This window comes from Odocoileus virginianus, chromosome 11, assembly GCF_023699985.2.
Source record: "Odocoileus virginianus isolate 20LAN1187 ecotype Illinois chromosome 11, Ovbor_1.2, whole genome shotgun sequence".
Taxonomy (NCBI): domain Eukaryota; kingdom Metazoa; phylum Chordata; class Mammalia; order Artiodactyla; family Cervidae; genus Odocoileus; species Odocoileus virginianus.
The window spans coordinates 52,588,381-52,603,169 of NC_069684.1; the positions used below are offsets into that span (position 1 = coordinate 52,588,381).

A 14,789-nucleotide genomic window follows, 5' to 3' on the forward strand; every position below is an offset into this window, starting at 1 on the left:
CAATAGTAACCAAAGCATTTGGAAAAGATTAAATTTCCTTAGCAAAAGCAGCTTTCTCACAGACTGCTATAAACACCAAAGAGTGAACTACAGGAACAAACACAATTAGCAACTGCCGCCAATAAACTACTTTCATAGAGAGTTCAGGTATTTTTGTGAAGAAAATTTTAAAATAAACTACAAAAGTGTACCTTTCAAAAGTTACGTAACTCCTAATTTGAGATGTGTTTCAAAAGATTAATACCTAAATATATACACCAAACAGGTATTTCTAAATTCAAAACTCCCAATAACCTTGCCATATTTACATATTATATACGTATACTCTGAATATTTGACAGTATTGAGTCCAAAAATTTACAATACTGTCAATAAGTAAATACTCCTTTTAAAGTATACTGATTCTACTAAAAATCATATTAAGAACTAGAAGAACAAATATAAGACCAATAAGAAGGATGTAAGTGACAACAAAAAAGTGGAACAAGTGGTAGAGCTGCAGAAAGGGTACAGATCATAAAAAAAACACTTTCAGAACAGCAACTATTAGTACCAATAACTACCACCCTTCAGGTAAATTACAGGCAATCATTGCTGACAATTAGTCAAAATGGGAAAAAAAGATGCAAGTTATGGGAAACAGGGTAGAAAAGGAAGAAAGCCAAATTTATACTAATTATAGATAGAAAATACAATAAACAATCTTTAAAAAAGACAAGACTATATACAGTAGCACATGCATTCAGTTAGATGAAAACATTGTTAGCAACGAAGCACGATAATCTTACTTCTGTAGAGCCATCTCCTTCTGCTGATAGAGTTCATTTAGAATCTCTCCTTTCTGCCTTAGTGTTTTGCATTCATCTTCCAGCACAGTTTTGGCAGACTGAAGTGAGCTGCGATCCTCTTCTAATTTCTTTATTTGGTCTACAGGGGATAAAACATTTTAGTTCTGTGTGTGTGCACAAGAACTGGAGAACTCGCTGGGGGGGGGAGGGCAGTATTAAAGAGGGTGAAAAAGATGGAAAAAGGATTTATTTTTCCAACAGCAATTTCTTTTTAAGAAGCAACTTACCTTCCAGGTTACATTTAGTGGACATAGAGGCTCTGAGTTTACACTGTAAAAGTTTTAGATCCTCTTCAACTACTGATATTGCAGTCTGTGTCTAAAAATTGCAGAAGAGAAAAATATTCTTAAAGTAAGAATTCTTGGTAGTAAATTGTCCTATATTTACTATTCTTAATAATAAATACTCTAAATATTCTTAATAGTAAGACTATTACTATCACAGACACTTAAGAGTGGTGCTGGTTTAGTCGCTTAGTCATGTCTGACTCTTGCAACCCCATGGACTGTAACCCACCAGGTTCCTCTGTCCGTGGGATTTCTGAGGCAAGAATACTGGAGTGGGTTGCCATTTCTTTCTCCAGGGGATTAAAGTACTCTATAAAAAGGATTATACCCGAGAAACGTCCATCATCTGCTTAATCTGATTTTTCACCTTCTCACTCCGGTCACCTAATAAAAAAAAAACCAACAAAAGGATTTCATTGCTCTTTCCTTCCTTACTGTTTAACTATATGTCCTTGATTTCCCCCAAACAATTACCATGTTCAAACATTCAAAGAAAAAACAAACTAACCAAAAGAACTGATTAGCCTATTTGACTTCCAAGAGATTTGCAAAGTTAGATTGAAAAAATTAATGAATTCCCAGTCTGTACAGTAAAAACATCCATGTAGTTCTTGAGCAAGAAGAGATACATGAAATACAGCTTTTCTTCTCTCTTGGACCTACCTGCCCCCAATTATCTTATTTAGAAAGACGCACTCCTCTTCTCTCCCCTTGAACCCACTACCAGGTGTAGTTTAAAACACTTCCAATATGGGCAACATTCAACCTGGGATGCATTGTCTAGAAATACCTCCCTCATCAGTAAACACTGCTGCCCTTTAGCTTCCACTCTCATTGCTGAGTTTGCAGCTCCCTCCAGCTCAGTACTGTTAAAATTGGTTGTGGCCCTAAAACCACAGAGCTACGGATACAGCACACATGCAGCTGAGAAACAAGTTCCTCCTCCTGAAGAGTGTTCAGGATGCTGGAGTGAGACAGGAGTGAGACAGGACTGACGCTGCTCAGGCGCCAGTGCACACACCCAGCTCTCAGTGGGATGGAAAAGCCAAGTCAGTGTTTACTGCAGGCCTGGCTGTACTACAACCCAGCGTCCCACTCGGCCCAGGGCACAGAGACCTGTATACAGTCCCTCAGTGGCCCCAAGAGCCTGGCCCCAGCACTGCCTTCCCACACCGCCCCCCACAGGAAACCAAGACCGATGGTGCTCAAGTACTTTATATAAGATAGCGCAACATTAGAACATAACCTACACAGACCCTCCCAAATATTTCACATCTAGGTTACTTATAATACCTTATACAATGTAAATGCTAAGTAAACAGGTGCTGGCATGAAGCAAATTGAAACTTTGCTTTTTGGAATTTTATGGAATTTTTCTCCTCCCAATATTTTCAAAATGCAGTTCGCTAAATCTGCAGATGCAAACCCACAGATTTGGATGGCTGACTGTACAAATTCAGTGACAGGTATCTACAGCTGTAACCCTTAATAGGAAATTCAGTCCGCTGAAAAAAGCATTAGTGTACTTAAAGACAAGAACGCAGAAAGAGGTCCAACTGCCCACCAATCGTACCTCCCACTTCTCCATTTGCTAATTCATCTGAGTCATTTCCTCCTTTATTTTGATCCTCAGATTCAGATTCACAATCTAACCGATTCAACTGTGTAATGCAATTAGTCAAAGCCTAGAAAACAAGCAAAAGGATATTTATTAGAAACAGCCTCTCAATTTCAACTGCACAGATTTTATGAGAATTTATGAGAATTAAGCATGTATTCAGGAAAATGAACTCACGTTAATATTGTCATCTTTGTGAGTGAGAGCCACTTCTAGATCTTTCTGAGACTTCTCATACGACCTGATTTGCTCACTGAGCTCAGCATGTGATTTACTCCAGTCTTTGACTTCTTGCTGCAACTGAAAAGTTAAAATACAAGAATTTCCAAACATTACGGCTTCTGCAGAGGAGGCAGCAGGACCACATGAACGAGACAGGAAAGCAGGGAGCTGAGCTCCTCTCTGGCTTGTCACCATGGGCTACGGCTTTGGGAAAGGGAGAGGAGAGAGTGGCTCCAACACTCAGAACTGCACTGAACACCTAAGAGCTGTCACGACATTGGTCTAGTGTACTGCATCCTCCAGAAATCTGTTGCCAGTTCAAATAACTCACTTCCAGTAGGAACCGAAGGGCACATATCTCACTGCCTACCAAGTCAAGACTCCACATCATGTAACCTCTTGGTCAGAGAGGCAGTAACTTCTCAAAGGAGGGTAATAAATACCTAATTCTTTGGTCTAAGAAGCAGATCCATCGCCCCCTTGTGGCTACTCAAGTTAGTAACTGGTTGGTGCAGGATGAGACAAAGACTAAACATTCTGATAGCTACAGGGAATTGTATGAAAGAGAAAACCCAGAACAGATGGAGAATGTATACATGCACTCAATCTGGGAAGCACAGTTTATACTTTGCATACCTAAAAATAGAACTCTGCATACATACTTCATTTTCTTAAAAACATATCCAAGAAGTGATAATACTTGGTTTTCTAGTTTAATCTATGATGCTAACTTTCCTTACCTGCTCTTTCTTCTTCTTAAGTCTAGCATTTTCTTCTTGAACCCGATGGCATTCAGACTTCACTTTCTCTTCACTAAGTTTAGCTTCATTAAGGGCAATTTGAACCTAATGCAAAACACTGCTATTAGTGCAGTAGTTCCAATGAAAAACACACCAAAAAGTTATACTTTCCCAATTAATTCATATGGTTTTGGTTTTTTGCATTTCCTAGCACACATCAATGTTTGCTCCTCAAAATACTAAGATATCATATTACTATCTTGCAGGAATTGTAGAGCTTTACCTCTGAAAATTCTGAGGCATTCACTGAGATAACATCCTTTAACTTCTCTATAGATTTCTTATTTTCTGATATCTGCAATGGGGAAAAAAAGGGCACAAAAATGTTTTAGGATTGCAATAGAAATACTGGGATATATGATAAAAGGAAGAAACATTAACAAAACACATCCCAGTGCTATCCCCTAGGTACTGAGTAAAAGCAGAGGATCCAATTTTGGCCTACAAGAAAAGTCAGGAATGTAGAAACATAAGGAAAGAAAATAATGAAGACACAAACATTTCATACCATTCAAAACTTTCCTAGTTATGACATAATGTGCTACATTTTGAGACTAAAAAAGTCAAAGCAAAGAAAATGAAAAAAAAAAATCAATTAAACCAGTTCAAATTAATGAATTTTCCTAGTGGTCAAGAAAAAAATCCCAAAGTCACTTAAAACTTCTCTTGCTAAACTAAAAATGACTGCACTTGAGGGAGAAGAGCCAAATCTCAGAAACAGTATTCCAAAATTTACAAAGCTACTCCTTGCCTTGTCAAGGAGATGGAGCCTAACTCTTCACACTTTAACTGTGGGTTGTGCACAGTAACTTTCTTCCAAACAGTATACCATGCAAAGGATGGAGAAAGGGTTAATTTCATAGCAGAGAAACCTGTCAAATACTACCTCAGTCAGGTGATCAAGCTTAACTGGGTATGCAATATACGGGAACATTCTCTACTATTTTTGCATCTTGTATGTAATTTGAAAACTGTTCAAGCATTTAAAGTTTATTTTTAGAAACAAAACATGCAAAAATAAATCAAAACAAAGTACAAAGACCACACAAAGGGGCAACTATTTCTTCGTTGCTCTACATGTTTCAAAGGGCAGGGCCAAGCAATGTGAAAATTACCCAGGGCAGAGGACAAAAAATGTTTTCTAGGCCCATAGAAATAGTAACTTGGGGTATCAGTATTTAAAATCCCACAAAAATGCACAGAAGTAGGTTCCACTTCTCTGACTTTCAATATGACTCTAGTTACAGCACAGAAAAATGCAGAGTTCATCTCACCCAACCTACAAAATAGTTCAAAAGCCAAATTATAGCAACACTTAACAGCAAAACTCTTACCAAGTCCTGATTCTTGGCATTCTGTTCTCTCTCGGACTCTAACATAGCGCGTAAACTTTTAGCTGTGTCTCCCAGAATTTCATTAGTTTCTTCAAGATTCTTGATTTTATCCTACAAAAATATGGATTAAAAACAACCATTCATTATTTTTCTTTTGTTTTTAGAATGTAACCTCAAAAAGAAGAAATTTTTACCTTAAACTTAATTGCTTCATCAGAAAGAATCATGTTTTGTTTCTTGGTTTCTTGAACATGTTTCTTTGATTCCTTGATCTATATAAAATAAAGCATTTAAACTTTAGAAACATAAATTATAGTGCTATCAAAACTTTCTCCAAATAGGAGATCCCTGAGAGAAGAAAGCAGTAAGACATGGATAATGACTGCTTCATATTTGAAGAGTTTGTAGGAGATAATGAAACTTAAAACTATGATTTAAAAACACTGTAATAACTGAACTATAAGACAGGAGGAAATAAGACAGAACCACAGAGGGGGAGAGGAAATGAAAGAATAATACCTTCTGCTCATAACTTGACAATTTTTGTACAAGTTCTGCGTTTTCTTTCATGATATTCTTCAACTTCTCAGAAATTTGCTGTTCAGTGACTAAAAAGGGTGGGAAATCCATAAAATTACCATGACAACTAAGAACTGAATTACCCAATGTATTAGCAGCAGACATGTTATCCAGCACTTTGAGGTAAATGAACTTAGCAGAACTATTATGCTTTTAAAAAGAAATCTGTGTTTAACAGCAATAAGGGTATAAACATATCATTAAAATTTAAGGAAAAATATAATAACCCTTATTTCAAAGAGATTCCACTTCAAATTTATTTCAACGATAAGAAATATAGTAAAATGTTTTAGCTCAGTATCTTTCCCCTTTGTGAACATCTTTCTTCTCAGAAAATGTGATCACTTCAAATATATTTCATTTGAAAATAGAAACAGAAAATGCAAGCATACTGACTTATATCTCTATTCCTCAAATTATCTACGTAAATATTTACTGTACTGAATAAATCATTAGCACAGGAACATGTTCACAGGTAATAAGTTGCATTACACCAACATCCAAAGTCAGTCTGCTCAAACTGAATCTTCTCCCTACACTCACAATTTGTTCCACCTCATCTCCTCTCACCTACTAGCATCACCATCTACTCTGTCATCTAAGCATACAACCCAGGATTAGTAAAATGTTCAGGAATTAATCAGAGATCAGATGTCACCATTTCTACTTTTAGCTTACATAAAACTCAGATCAAATATCAATACTGAGGATATAGCACAAATAACAAAATAAGCCTGAATATTTACCTTGATATACTCTACTCTTTACCTAAAAGAGAAAGAAATAAGCTTGATGTCAAGACATCTTATTAATAGGATTATTATAGTTCTTAACACAACAGTCAAATCATAACCAAATGAAAATTTAACAATGGTTTGATTAAGCATAAGGATCCACAGGATTAAAAAATAGGAAAAGGCTAAAAAAAACATTTCAAATGTAATTGGTAGTGATACTTCATAATAGTTCCTGAAGGATAAATGCACTAAGGTAAATATATTATTTTTGCAATGAAAGACACATTCATGTATCCTTTAAATGAGCTCTTAGTAAATGAGCACTTAAGTTCCATAATGGAAAGGAATTATTAGATATTTGAAAACTGCTGAGAGAGCAGCTCTTAAAAGTTCCCATCCCAAGGACGGGAAAAATCTTTTAACTATGTATTGGTGATGGACTGTCAACTAGACTTTTGGCAATCATTTTGCAATATATACAAATATCAAACCATTACTTTACACACTCGAAACTAATGTAATATTACTTGTCAATTATATCTCAATTTAAAAAAAGTGAAACGGAGTAAGTAACATTTTCCTGTTAAATACACTAATGTTTCATTTACCCAAAACCATTTATTTGACAGCCTCAAATAGCCAGAATGAGATCTAGAAACAAAGATAACTGAAAAAGACTCTGAGGAAACAAATTAAAGGCATAATCAGGGAACTAAGATATACTTCTTTCACCAGAAAACATCTTACAAATCCTAATCAAAGTTGGCTACTGGGTGAATTTAGAAATCTAATAAATTAGACCATCTGATTTTCCCAACTCCCTAAAAATGAAGATCATAAATCTAAAACGGAAAAGACTGCTGAGGGAAAAGTCGGACAAGACTTAGAAACTAAACAACAACAAAAGGAAAATATACAAGCAACAAGAGAAATAACAGCCAGTATCTTCTAAATCATCCCCTAGATGTTCTGAGAGAACAGCATTGAAACAAGTATACTATCAAGGGTGGAACAGATCACCAGCCCAGGTTGGATGCATGAGACAAGTGCTCAGGGCTGGTGCACTGGGAAGACCCAGAGGGATGGGATGGGGAGGGAGGTGGGAGGGGGGATCAGGATGGGGAACACATGTAAATCCATGGCTGATTCATGTCAATGTATGGCAAAAACCACTACAATATTGTAAAGTAATTAGCCTCCAACTAATAAAAATAGATGGAATAAATAAATAAATCATCCCCTAGTGTCAGCACCGAATTAAAGCATAAAATCCAACAAACAGTACTCAATTTTTTAAAAAGTGTTACTGAATGTCCCTGTAACCTACTCCCTTTGCCAAACGTCATAAATGGTGATGAGATGCTCAGATCAGTCCACAAATCATCCACAGTATCTCAGTATTATTATATTATCTAACACCATTTTTAATGATGGTCTCCACAAGAAACTACATTCAGTTTCAACACAGAATTAATGACAATTTCTCTAATGTCACAGTCTTGCTAATGAGAAAGTAAGCTTCCTTTATCCTCTCACCCAAAGCAACAGGTAGGAGAAAGAAGCAAGGAGGAAGAAGCAAGAAGCAGGCAATGAGAGTACGGAACAAGATCCTAAATGTTGAGACTGTGGGGCAGCAGTTAGCACATAAAGCCTACATAACCTTGTGTCAGAGGTTTTGAGATGGGAGAACCAAGACTGGAAAATAGAAAATGGTTTCACTGTCTATTCTCTCTTTTTTCCTTGTAGCTGAGGAAAAGCCTCATGAGATTTAAGGGGTCTTCACAACAATCCAGGCAAAAGACCTTTGTTTTTAAATCATTTGACAATCACTTGTGCAAGGAGAAAAAGCTTATTAACAATGATATGACTGAGAGAATTAGGAAATCAGAAGACTCAATTTTAGAAAGATGTGCATGCATCATAAAGGTGCTTCTGGCCACTTTAACTGCTAAGTTTCAACTGAAACCTTTTCATCTGCAAAGCTCATTTATACAGAGTAACTTTTCCCCCAATTAGATGACTGTGAAACAGAATCGCTAAGTATGTATCTGCACGAGAACACATAACCTATAAGCATGAAAGACAAATTACGCACAGGAAAGGACTCTAAGGAATAAAAATTTTAATGGTGTCTACAGACACTACGTAATCTGTATTTCCAAATTAAAAGGTATCTTCTGAACACAACAGCATATGATCAAATTAGAAAATATGTGAAACATATATGTAAGGAAAAAGACTGAAAAATTATTTTTGATATATATTTTTACCATTTGCAGCATTTCTTCTGTGTGTATATACTTTTACATAATAGTTTATCTACACTTTAAAGTCTTGGTTGTGGCTTTCTTCCACTTAACATTAAATTGTGAGCATTTTCTGTGCCCCAGTATCTTTGAAATACATAAATTTTAAGAGCTGCCTAATATCTCATTATATGGATGTACGATAATAACCTGCCCCCACAATAGATCATTTAGGTTGTCAAGTTTTCACTCTAATTAATATGGTTCCATTTTTAACACCCCATATATCTTTTAATTTATGACTGGTTATTTCTTTAGGATAGATTACTTGACATGGTATTATACTATACAAAAGGACATGAACATTTTTAAGGCTTCTGATTTGTAAACTAAAGTTTCCCCACTGAGATTATACACATATCATCTTGTTCACCTAAGTCTTTACCAACAAAGATTGCACTGAATTATCTTATAACGTTAGCTTGGATTATAAGCATTCATTTGAGTTCAAGTTAGTAATTAAAAGAAAAGCAAAAGGGCCAGTGATATTCCTGTTTAAATGAGTCTAAAGATATAAATTAATTCACTCACAGCAAGGACGGTTCTCCAGAAGAAAACGGCAAATGAAACAATTCCTAAGGAGGCAGTGATAAGTACAGGCTTCCACGGCAGTCCATAAAAATCAGGCCCAGGCTGGACATCCTCAGGCAATGTAGCAAGGAGCTGGAAGAGAAACATTAGAAATAGTGGGAAACCTGAAAGAAATTTACGATAAAGCATCACAGAGAATCATCCACAGAAATCTAATTCAATCTCCATTAGACAGCGATCCCCTGAACGTTCTTCATTATTTCCACTGCTTAAATGAAAAGAAGATACTGGCAGCCTCCTCTTTCCTGTTTGGCTTTAAGTCTTTTAAACATTATAAATCTCAATCTCTTTATGTGGAGCATATATTTCCATTCTGCAACAGTCTCCAAAACACCATTTTGTCCAACACACGGCTAGAATCCCTCTGGATCACCCTTTTTCTCTTTTTGTTAATTTGTATGATTTGAGAAGCCACATTAAAAAAAAAATTGAAACATTACTATAGAAGCTTTTACAGCTGCTATTAAAACCAGAGTGGTAATGAACACCACAATTAACTTTTTCTCTGAGATCTTAAGTCTTAACTGTTTTCTACTTACATAAAAACAAACACCGAGAAACTTCAGACAGTTCCCGATAACTGGTCTAGGCAGACCGCTCTTAACTGGTTCCTAGAAATTGTTTCATTACAACAGGGCATTACACTCCTCTCCTTTTCTACACTCTTTACTGTTGTACCGACCCCATCCCCCAACGGTTTCATGGGTCAAGTGAAAAGGACCCGCAGGGACGTGATACTCGCTTATTTTGACCGAACTGTACACTCGAAAGCAACACACTGCCTGCCACATCATAAGTACTCAATTGAAAAAAAAAATGAAAGCGCCACAAAACCTTCTCAAATACACTCCCACCATCTCCTTAAACAGCACCGGAAAGTCCTGCCGCCTCAGGCCTGACACACACTTTATTTCTCCTCCGCCCGGTCAGGGCACCCACTCCGCTCAGAACTCGTCCACCCGCCTGCCAGAGCTGAGGGTGAGGGCCGTCACCTCCAGAAGCCTAGCTATCAGGGCTGCGTAGAGCACCGACAGGGGTCCCAGAAGCTCCGGGTCCCCCGGGGAGGCGGTAACAGAAGGCACCGTGGCAGGTACTGAGTCCATCGTGACGGGACAGCGGAGCGCGGCCGACGCTTCCCTGGTGGACGGCTCCGGAACCCCTCTCTATCACCGCTTCCTCCTTCGGAAAAGACCCGGCTCAGGGGGCGGAAACTCGGACTGAACTTCGCCTTCCTCGGCCTCTGGCACTTTCGCTCCGCGCCTCCTGGAAAACACGTCATCACACACGGCCCCTGGCGGAAGTACGGACGCCTACGGGGACCGGGCCCGCGGGGGCGGGGCCACAGGGAAGAAACCTAAGGTCAAGAGCGCCGCGGGGAGAAAGGCGCGAATAACTGGAGGGGGAGACGGAACGGCTCAGCAAGTGGGAGAGACAGCGCGATTCCCTGGGCCCGGGAGTTTCGAGGACGCTCAGCGGAGGCTGGGGGAAAAGAAGAAGGTGGCCCGTTTACGCCTGCCCAGAGCTGGACCCTTTTATCTCCAGGTGCTGAGACGCCAGCCGCTCCCGGTGCCTCTGATGGACCGCCCTCCGCCTCGGCCGCGACGCAGGGCCAGGTTCCTTCCCGGCCCTCTGCGGTCTCCGGTTTACTTTTTCCCTGCCAGGCTGCCCCCCACGTTCTCGCTGATGCCCCTCTAAGAAGTATAATTCTACGGAAGCTTGTCTTTCTATACTTTTATGCCAGTGGGGTCAGTTCTGAGTCCCACATTTTACGGTTTTAGGATTTGTGGAAAAGGACAAGGAAGTCTGGAAATCGCGTTCTAAGGGTTGAAGATAATAAAAATATTTAATCCTGGGGGGGGGGGGGGTGGAGTGGCTGATGTTTTTAGATGTTTAAAGGTATGATGTTTATGAGTTGAATATAAAGTCAATTCAGAAGAACAATTAAGCAGGGAAAGCTAGAAATAGAAGGGAGGTGGGGGGAGTAGTGGGCTAAGTCATGCTCCATAATTAAAACAGTGTGGTACTGACCCGAGAATCATACAGACAGACCATGGGACAGTATAGAAAAATCTAGAAATAGACCCAACTACATTGGCAATTTAGGGTACAGTAAGAGTCGACTGTGAGAAAAACAGACTTTTTAACAAGTGGCGTTGACATAACTAGATAACCAAATGGAAAATAATAAAAATGGGATTTTTTCACCCTCACTGTCCAAAAGGATAAATTCCAACTAGGTCAGAAACCTGAATGTAAAAATGGGAACAAGTAAGTACTAGAAAAAATATGGATGAATTTCTTGATTCATTCAGTTCAGTCACTCAGTCCTTTCCGACTCTTTGCAACCCCATGGACTGCAGCTCGCCAGCCCTCCCTGTCCATCACCAACTCCTGGAGTTTACTCAAACTGATGTCGATTGAGTCGGTGATGCCATCCAGCCATCTCATCCTCTATCATTCCCTTCTCCTCAATCTTTCCCAGTATCAGGGTCTTTTCAAATGAGTCAGTTCTTCGCATAGGTGGTCAAAGTATTGGAGCTTCAGCTTCAGCATCAGTCTTTCCAATGAATATTCAGGACTGATTTCCTTTAAGATGGACAGGTTTGATCTCACAGTCCAAGGGACTCTCAAGAGTCTTCTCCAACACCACGGTGCAAAAGCATCAATTCTTCGGTGCTCAGCTTTCTTTATAGTCCAACTCTCACATCCATCCATGACTACTGGAAAAACCATAGCTTTGACTAGACAGACCTTTGTGGGCAAAGAAATGTCTCTGCTTTTTAATATGTTGTCTAAATTGGTCATAACTTTTCTTCCAAGGAGCAAGCATCTTTTAATTTCATGGCTGCAGTTGCCATCTGCAGTGATTTTGGAGACCAAAAAAATAAAGTCTGTCACTGTTTCCATTGCTTCCCCATCTATTTGTCATGAAGTGATGGGACCAGATGCCATGATCTTAAGTTTTCTGAATGTTGAGTTTTAAGCCACCTTTTTCAGTCTCCTCTTTCACTTTCATCAAGAGGCTCTTTAGTTCTTCACTTTCTGCCATAAGGATGAGGCTACTGATATTTCTCCTGGCAATCTTGATTCCAGCTTGTGCTTCATCAAGCCCAGTTTCTCGTGATGTACTCTGCATATAACGCAAATAAGCAGGGTGACAGTATACAGCCTTGAAATACTCCTTTCCTGATTTGGAACCAGTCTGTTGTTCCATGTCCCAGTTCTAACTGTTGCTTCCTGACCTGCATACAGGTTTCTCAGGAGGAGAAATCTGTATTTCCCATCTCTCCCAGAATTTTCCACAGTTGTTGTGATACACACAATCAAAGGCTTTGGCATAGTCAATAAAGAAGAAATAGATGTTTTTCTGGAACTCTCTTGCTTTTTTGATGATCCAGCGGATATTGGCAATTTGATCTCTGGTTCCTCTGCCTTTTCTAAATCCAGCTTGAACATCTGGAAGTTCACAGTTCACATACTGTTGAAGCCTGGCTTGGAGAATTTTGAGCATTACTTTACTAGCATATGAGATGAATGCAATTGTGCGGTAGTTTGAGCATTCTTTGGCATTGCCTTTCTTTGGGATTGGAATGAAAACTGACCTTTTCCAGTTCTGTGGCCACTGCTGAGTTCCAAATTTGCTGGCCTATTGAGTGCAGCACTTTCACAGCATCATCTTTTAAGATTTTAAATAGCTCAACTGGAATTCCATCACCTCCATTAGCTTTGTTCGTAGTGACGCTTCCTAAGACCCACTTGACTTCGCATTCTAGGATGTCTGGCTCTAGGTGTGTGATCACACCTTCATGATTATCTGGGTCATGAAGATATTTTTTGTGTAGTTCTTCTGTGTATTCTTGCCACCTCTTCTTAACATCTTCTGCTTCTGCTAGGTCGAGACCATTTCTCTCCTTTATTGTGCCCATCTTTGCATGAAATGATCCCTTGGTATCTCTCATTTTCTTGAAGAGATCTCTAGTCTTTCCCATTCTATTGTTTTCCTCTATTTCTTTGCACTGATCACTGAAGAAGGATTTCTTATCTCTCCTTGCTATTCTTTGGAACTCTGCGTTCAGATGGGTATATCTTTCCTTGTATCCTTTGCCTTTCACTTCTCTTCTTTTCACAGCTATTTGTAAGGCCTCCTCATACAACCATTTTGCCTTTTTGCATTTCTTTTTCTTGGGGATGGCCTTGATCCCTGTCTCCTATACAATGTCATGAACCTCCCTCCATAGTTCTTCAGGCACTCTATCAGATCTAATCTCTTGAATCTATTTCTCACTTCCACTGTATAATCATAAGGGATTTGATTTAGGTCATACCTGAATGGTCTAGTGGTTTTCCCTACTTTCTTCAATTTAAGTCTGAATTTGGCAATAAGGAGTTCATGATCTGGGCCACAGTCAGCTCCCAGTCTTGTTTTTGCTGACTGTATAGAGCTTCTCCATCTTTGGCTGCAAAGAATACAATCAATCTGATTTCGGTATTGACCATCTGGTGATGTCCATGTGTAGAGTCTTCTCTTGTGCTATTGGAAGAGGGTGTTTGCTATGACCAGTGCATTCTCTTGGCAAAACTCTATTAGCCTTTACCCTGCCTTCATTCTATACTCCAAGGCCAAATTTGCCAGTTACTCCAGGTATTTCTTGACTTCCTACTTTTGCATTCCAGTCCCATATAATGAAAAGGACATCTTATTTGGGTGTTAGTTCTAGAAGGTCTTGTAGGTCTTCATAGAACCATTCAACTTCAGTTTCTTCAGCATTACTGGTCAGAGCATAGACTTGGATTACTGTGATACTGAATGGCTTGCCTTAGAAACAAACAGAGATCATTCTGTCATTTTTGAGATTGCATCCAAGTACTGCATTTCAGACTCTTCTGTTGACTATGATGGCTACTCCATTTCTTCTAAGGGATTCTTGCCCACAGTAGTAGATATAATGGTAATCTGAGTTAAATTCACCCGTTCCAGTCCATTTTAGTTTGTTGATTCCTAAAATGTCGATGTTCACTCTTGCCATCTCCTATTTGACCACTTCCAATTTCCCCTGGGTCATGGACCTAACATTCCAGGTTCCTATGCAGTATTGCTCTTCACAGCATCAGACTTTACTTCCACCACCAATCACATCCACAACTGGGTCTTGCTGCTTTGGCTGTGTCTCTTTATTCTTTCTGGAGTTATTTCTCCACTGATCTCCAGTAGCATACTGGGCACCTACCGACCTGGGAAGTTCATCTTTCAGTGTCCTATCTTTTTGCCTTTTCATACTGTTCATTCTTGGGGTTCCCAAGGCAAGAATACTGAAGTGGTTTGCCATTCCCTTCTCCAGTGGACCACATTTTTTCAGAACTCTCCACCAGGACCCATCTATCTTGATAGCCCTACACAGCATGGCTCATAGTCTCAATGAGTTAGACAAGGCTGTGGTCCATGTGATCGGATTGGTTATTTTTCTTG

The 14,789-nt window shown here is 39.1% G+C and overlaps 1 protein-coding gene across 5 annotated transcripts in view; it reads right to left on the reverse strand.

Annotated features, from left to right (window-relative positions):
• MIA3 (MIA SH3 domain ER export factor 3) overlaps positions 1–14,789 on the reverse strand; it is a 55,038-nt gene that overhangs the window by 10,267 nt on the left and 29,982 nt on the right. For 3 of the 5 annotated variants that reach the window (XM_070474478.1, XM_070474479.1, XM_070474477.1), the window contains exons 7-18: positions 9,263–9,394; positions 6,435–6,456; positions 5,629–5,717; positions 5,304–5,381; positions 5,110–5,220; positions 3,999–4,070; positions 3,716–3,820; positions 2,931–3,053; positions 2,709–2,820; positions 1,464–1,519; positions 1,076–1,166; positions 789–927 (exon numbers count right to left, since the gene is read on the reverse strand). In XM_070474478.1, coding sequence (XP_070330579.1) covers positions 789–927; positions 1,076–1,166; positions 1,464–1,519; positions 2,709–2,820; positions 2,931–3,053; positions 3,716–3,820; positions 3,999–4,070; positions 5,110–5,220; positions 5,304–5,381; positions 5,629–5,717; positions 6,435–6,456; positions 9,263–9,394 — 1,130 coding nt within the window. Of the gene's footprint in view, positions 1–788; positions 928–1,075; positions 1,167–1,463; positions 1,520–2,708; positions 2,821–2,930; positions 3,054–3,715; positions 3,821–3,998; positions 4,071–5,109; positions 5,221–5,303; positions 5,382–5,628; positions 5,718–6,434; positions 6,457–9,262; positions 9,395–10,314; positions 10,585–14,789 lie in introns of those variants that run through there. The other 2 variants (XM_020885889.2, XM_020885891.2) reach the window with 2 other exon arrangements.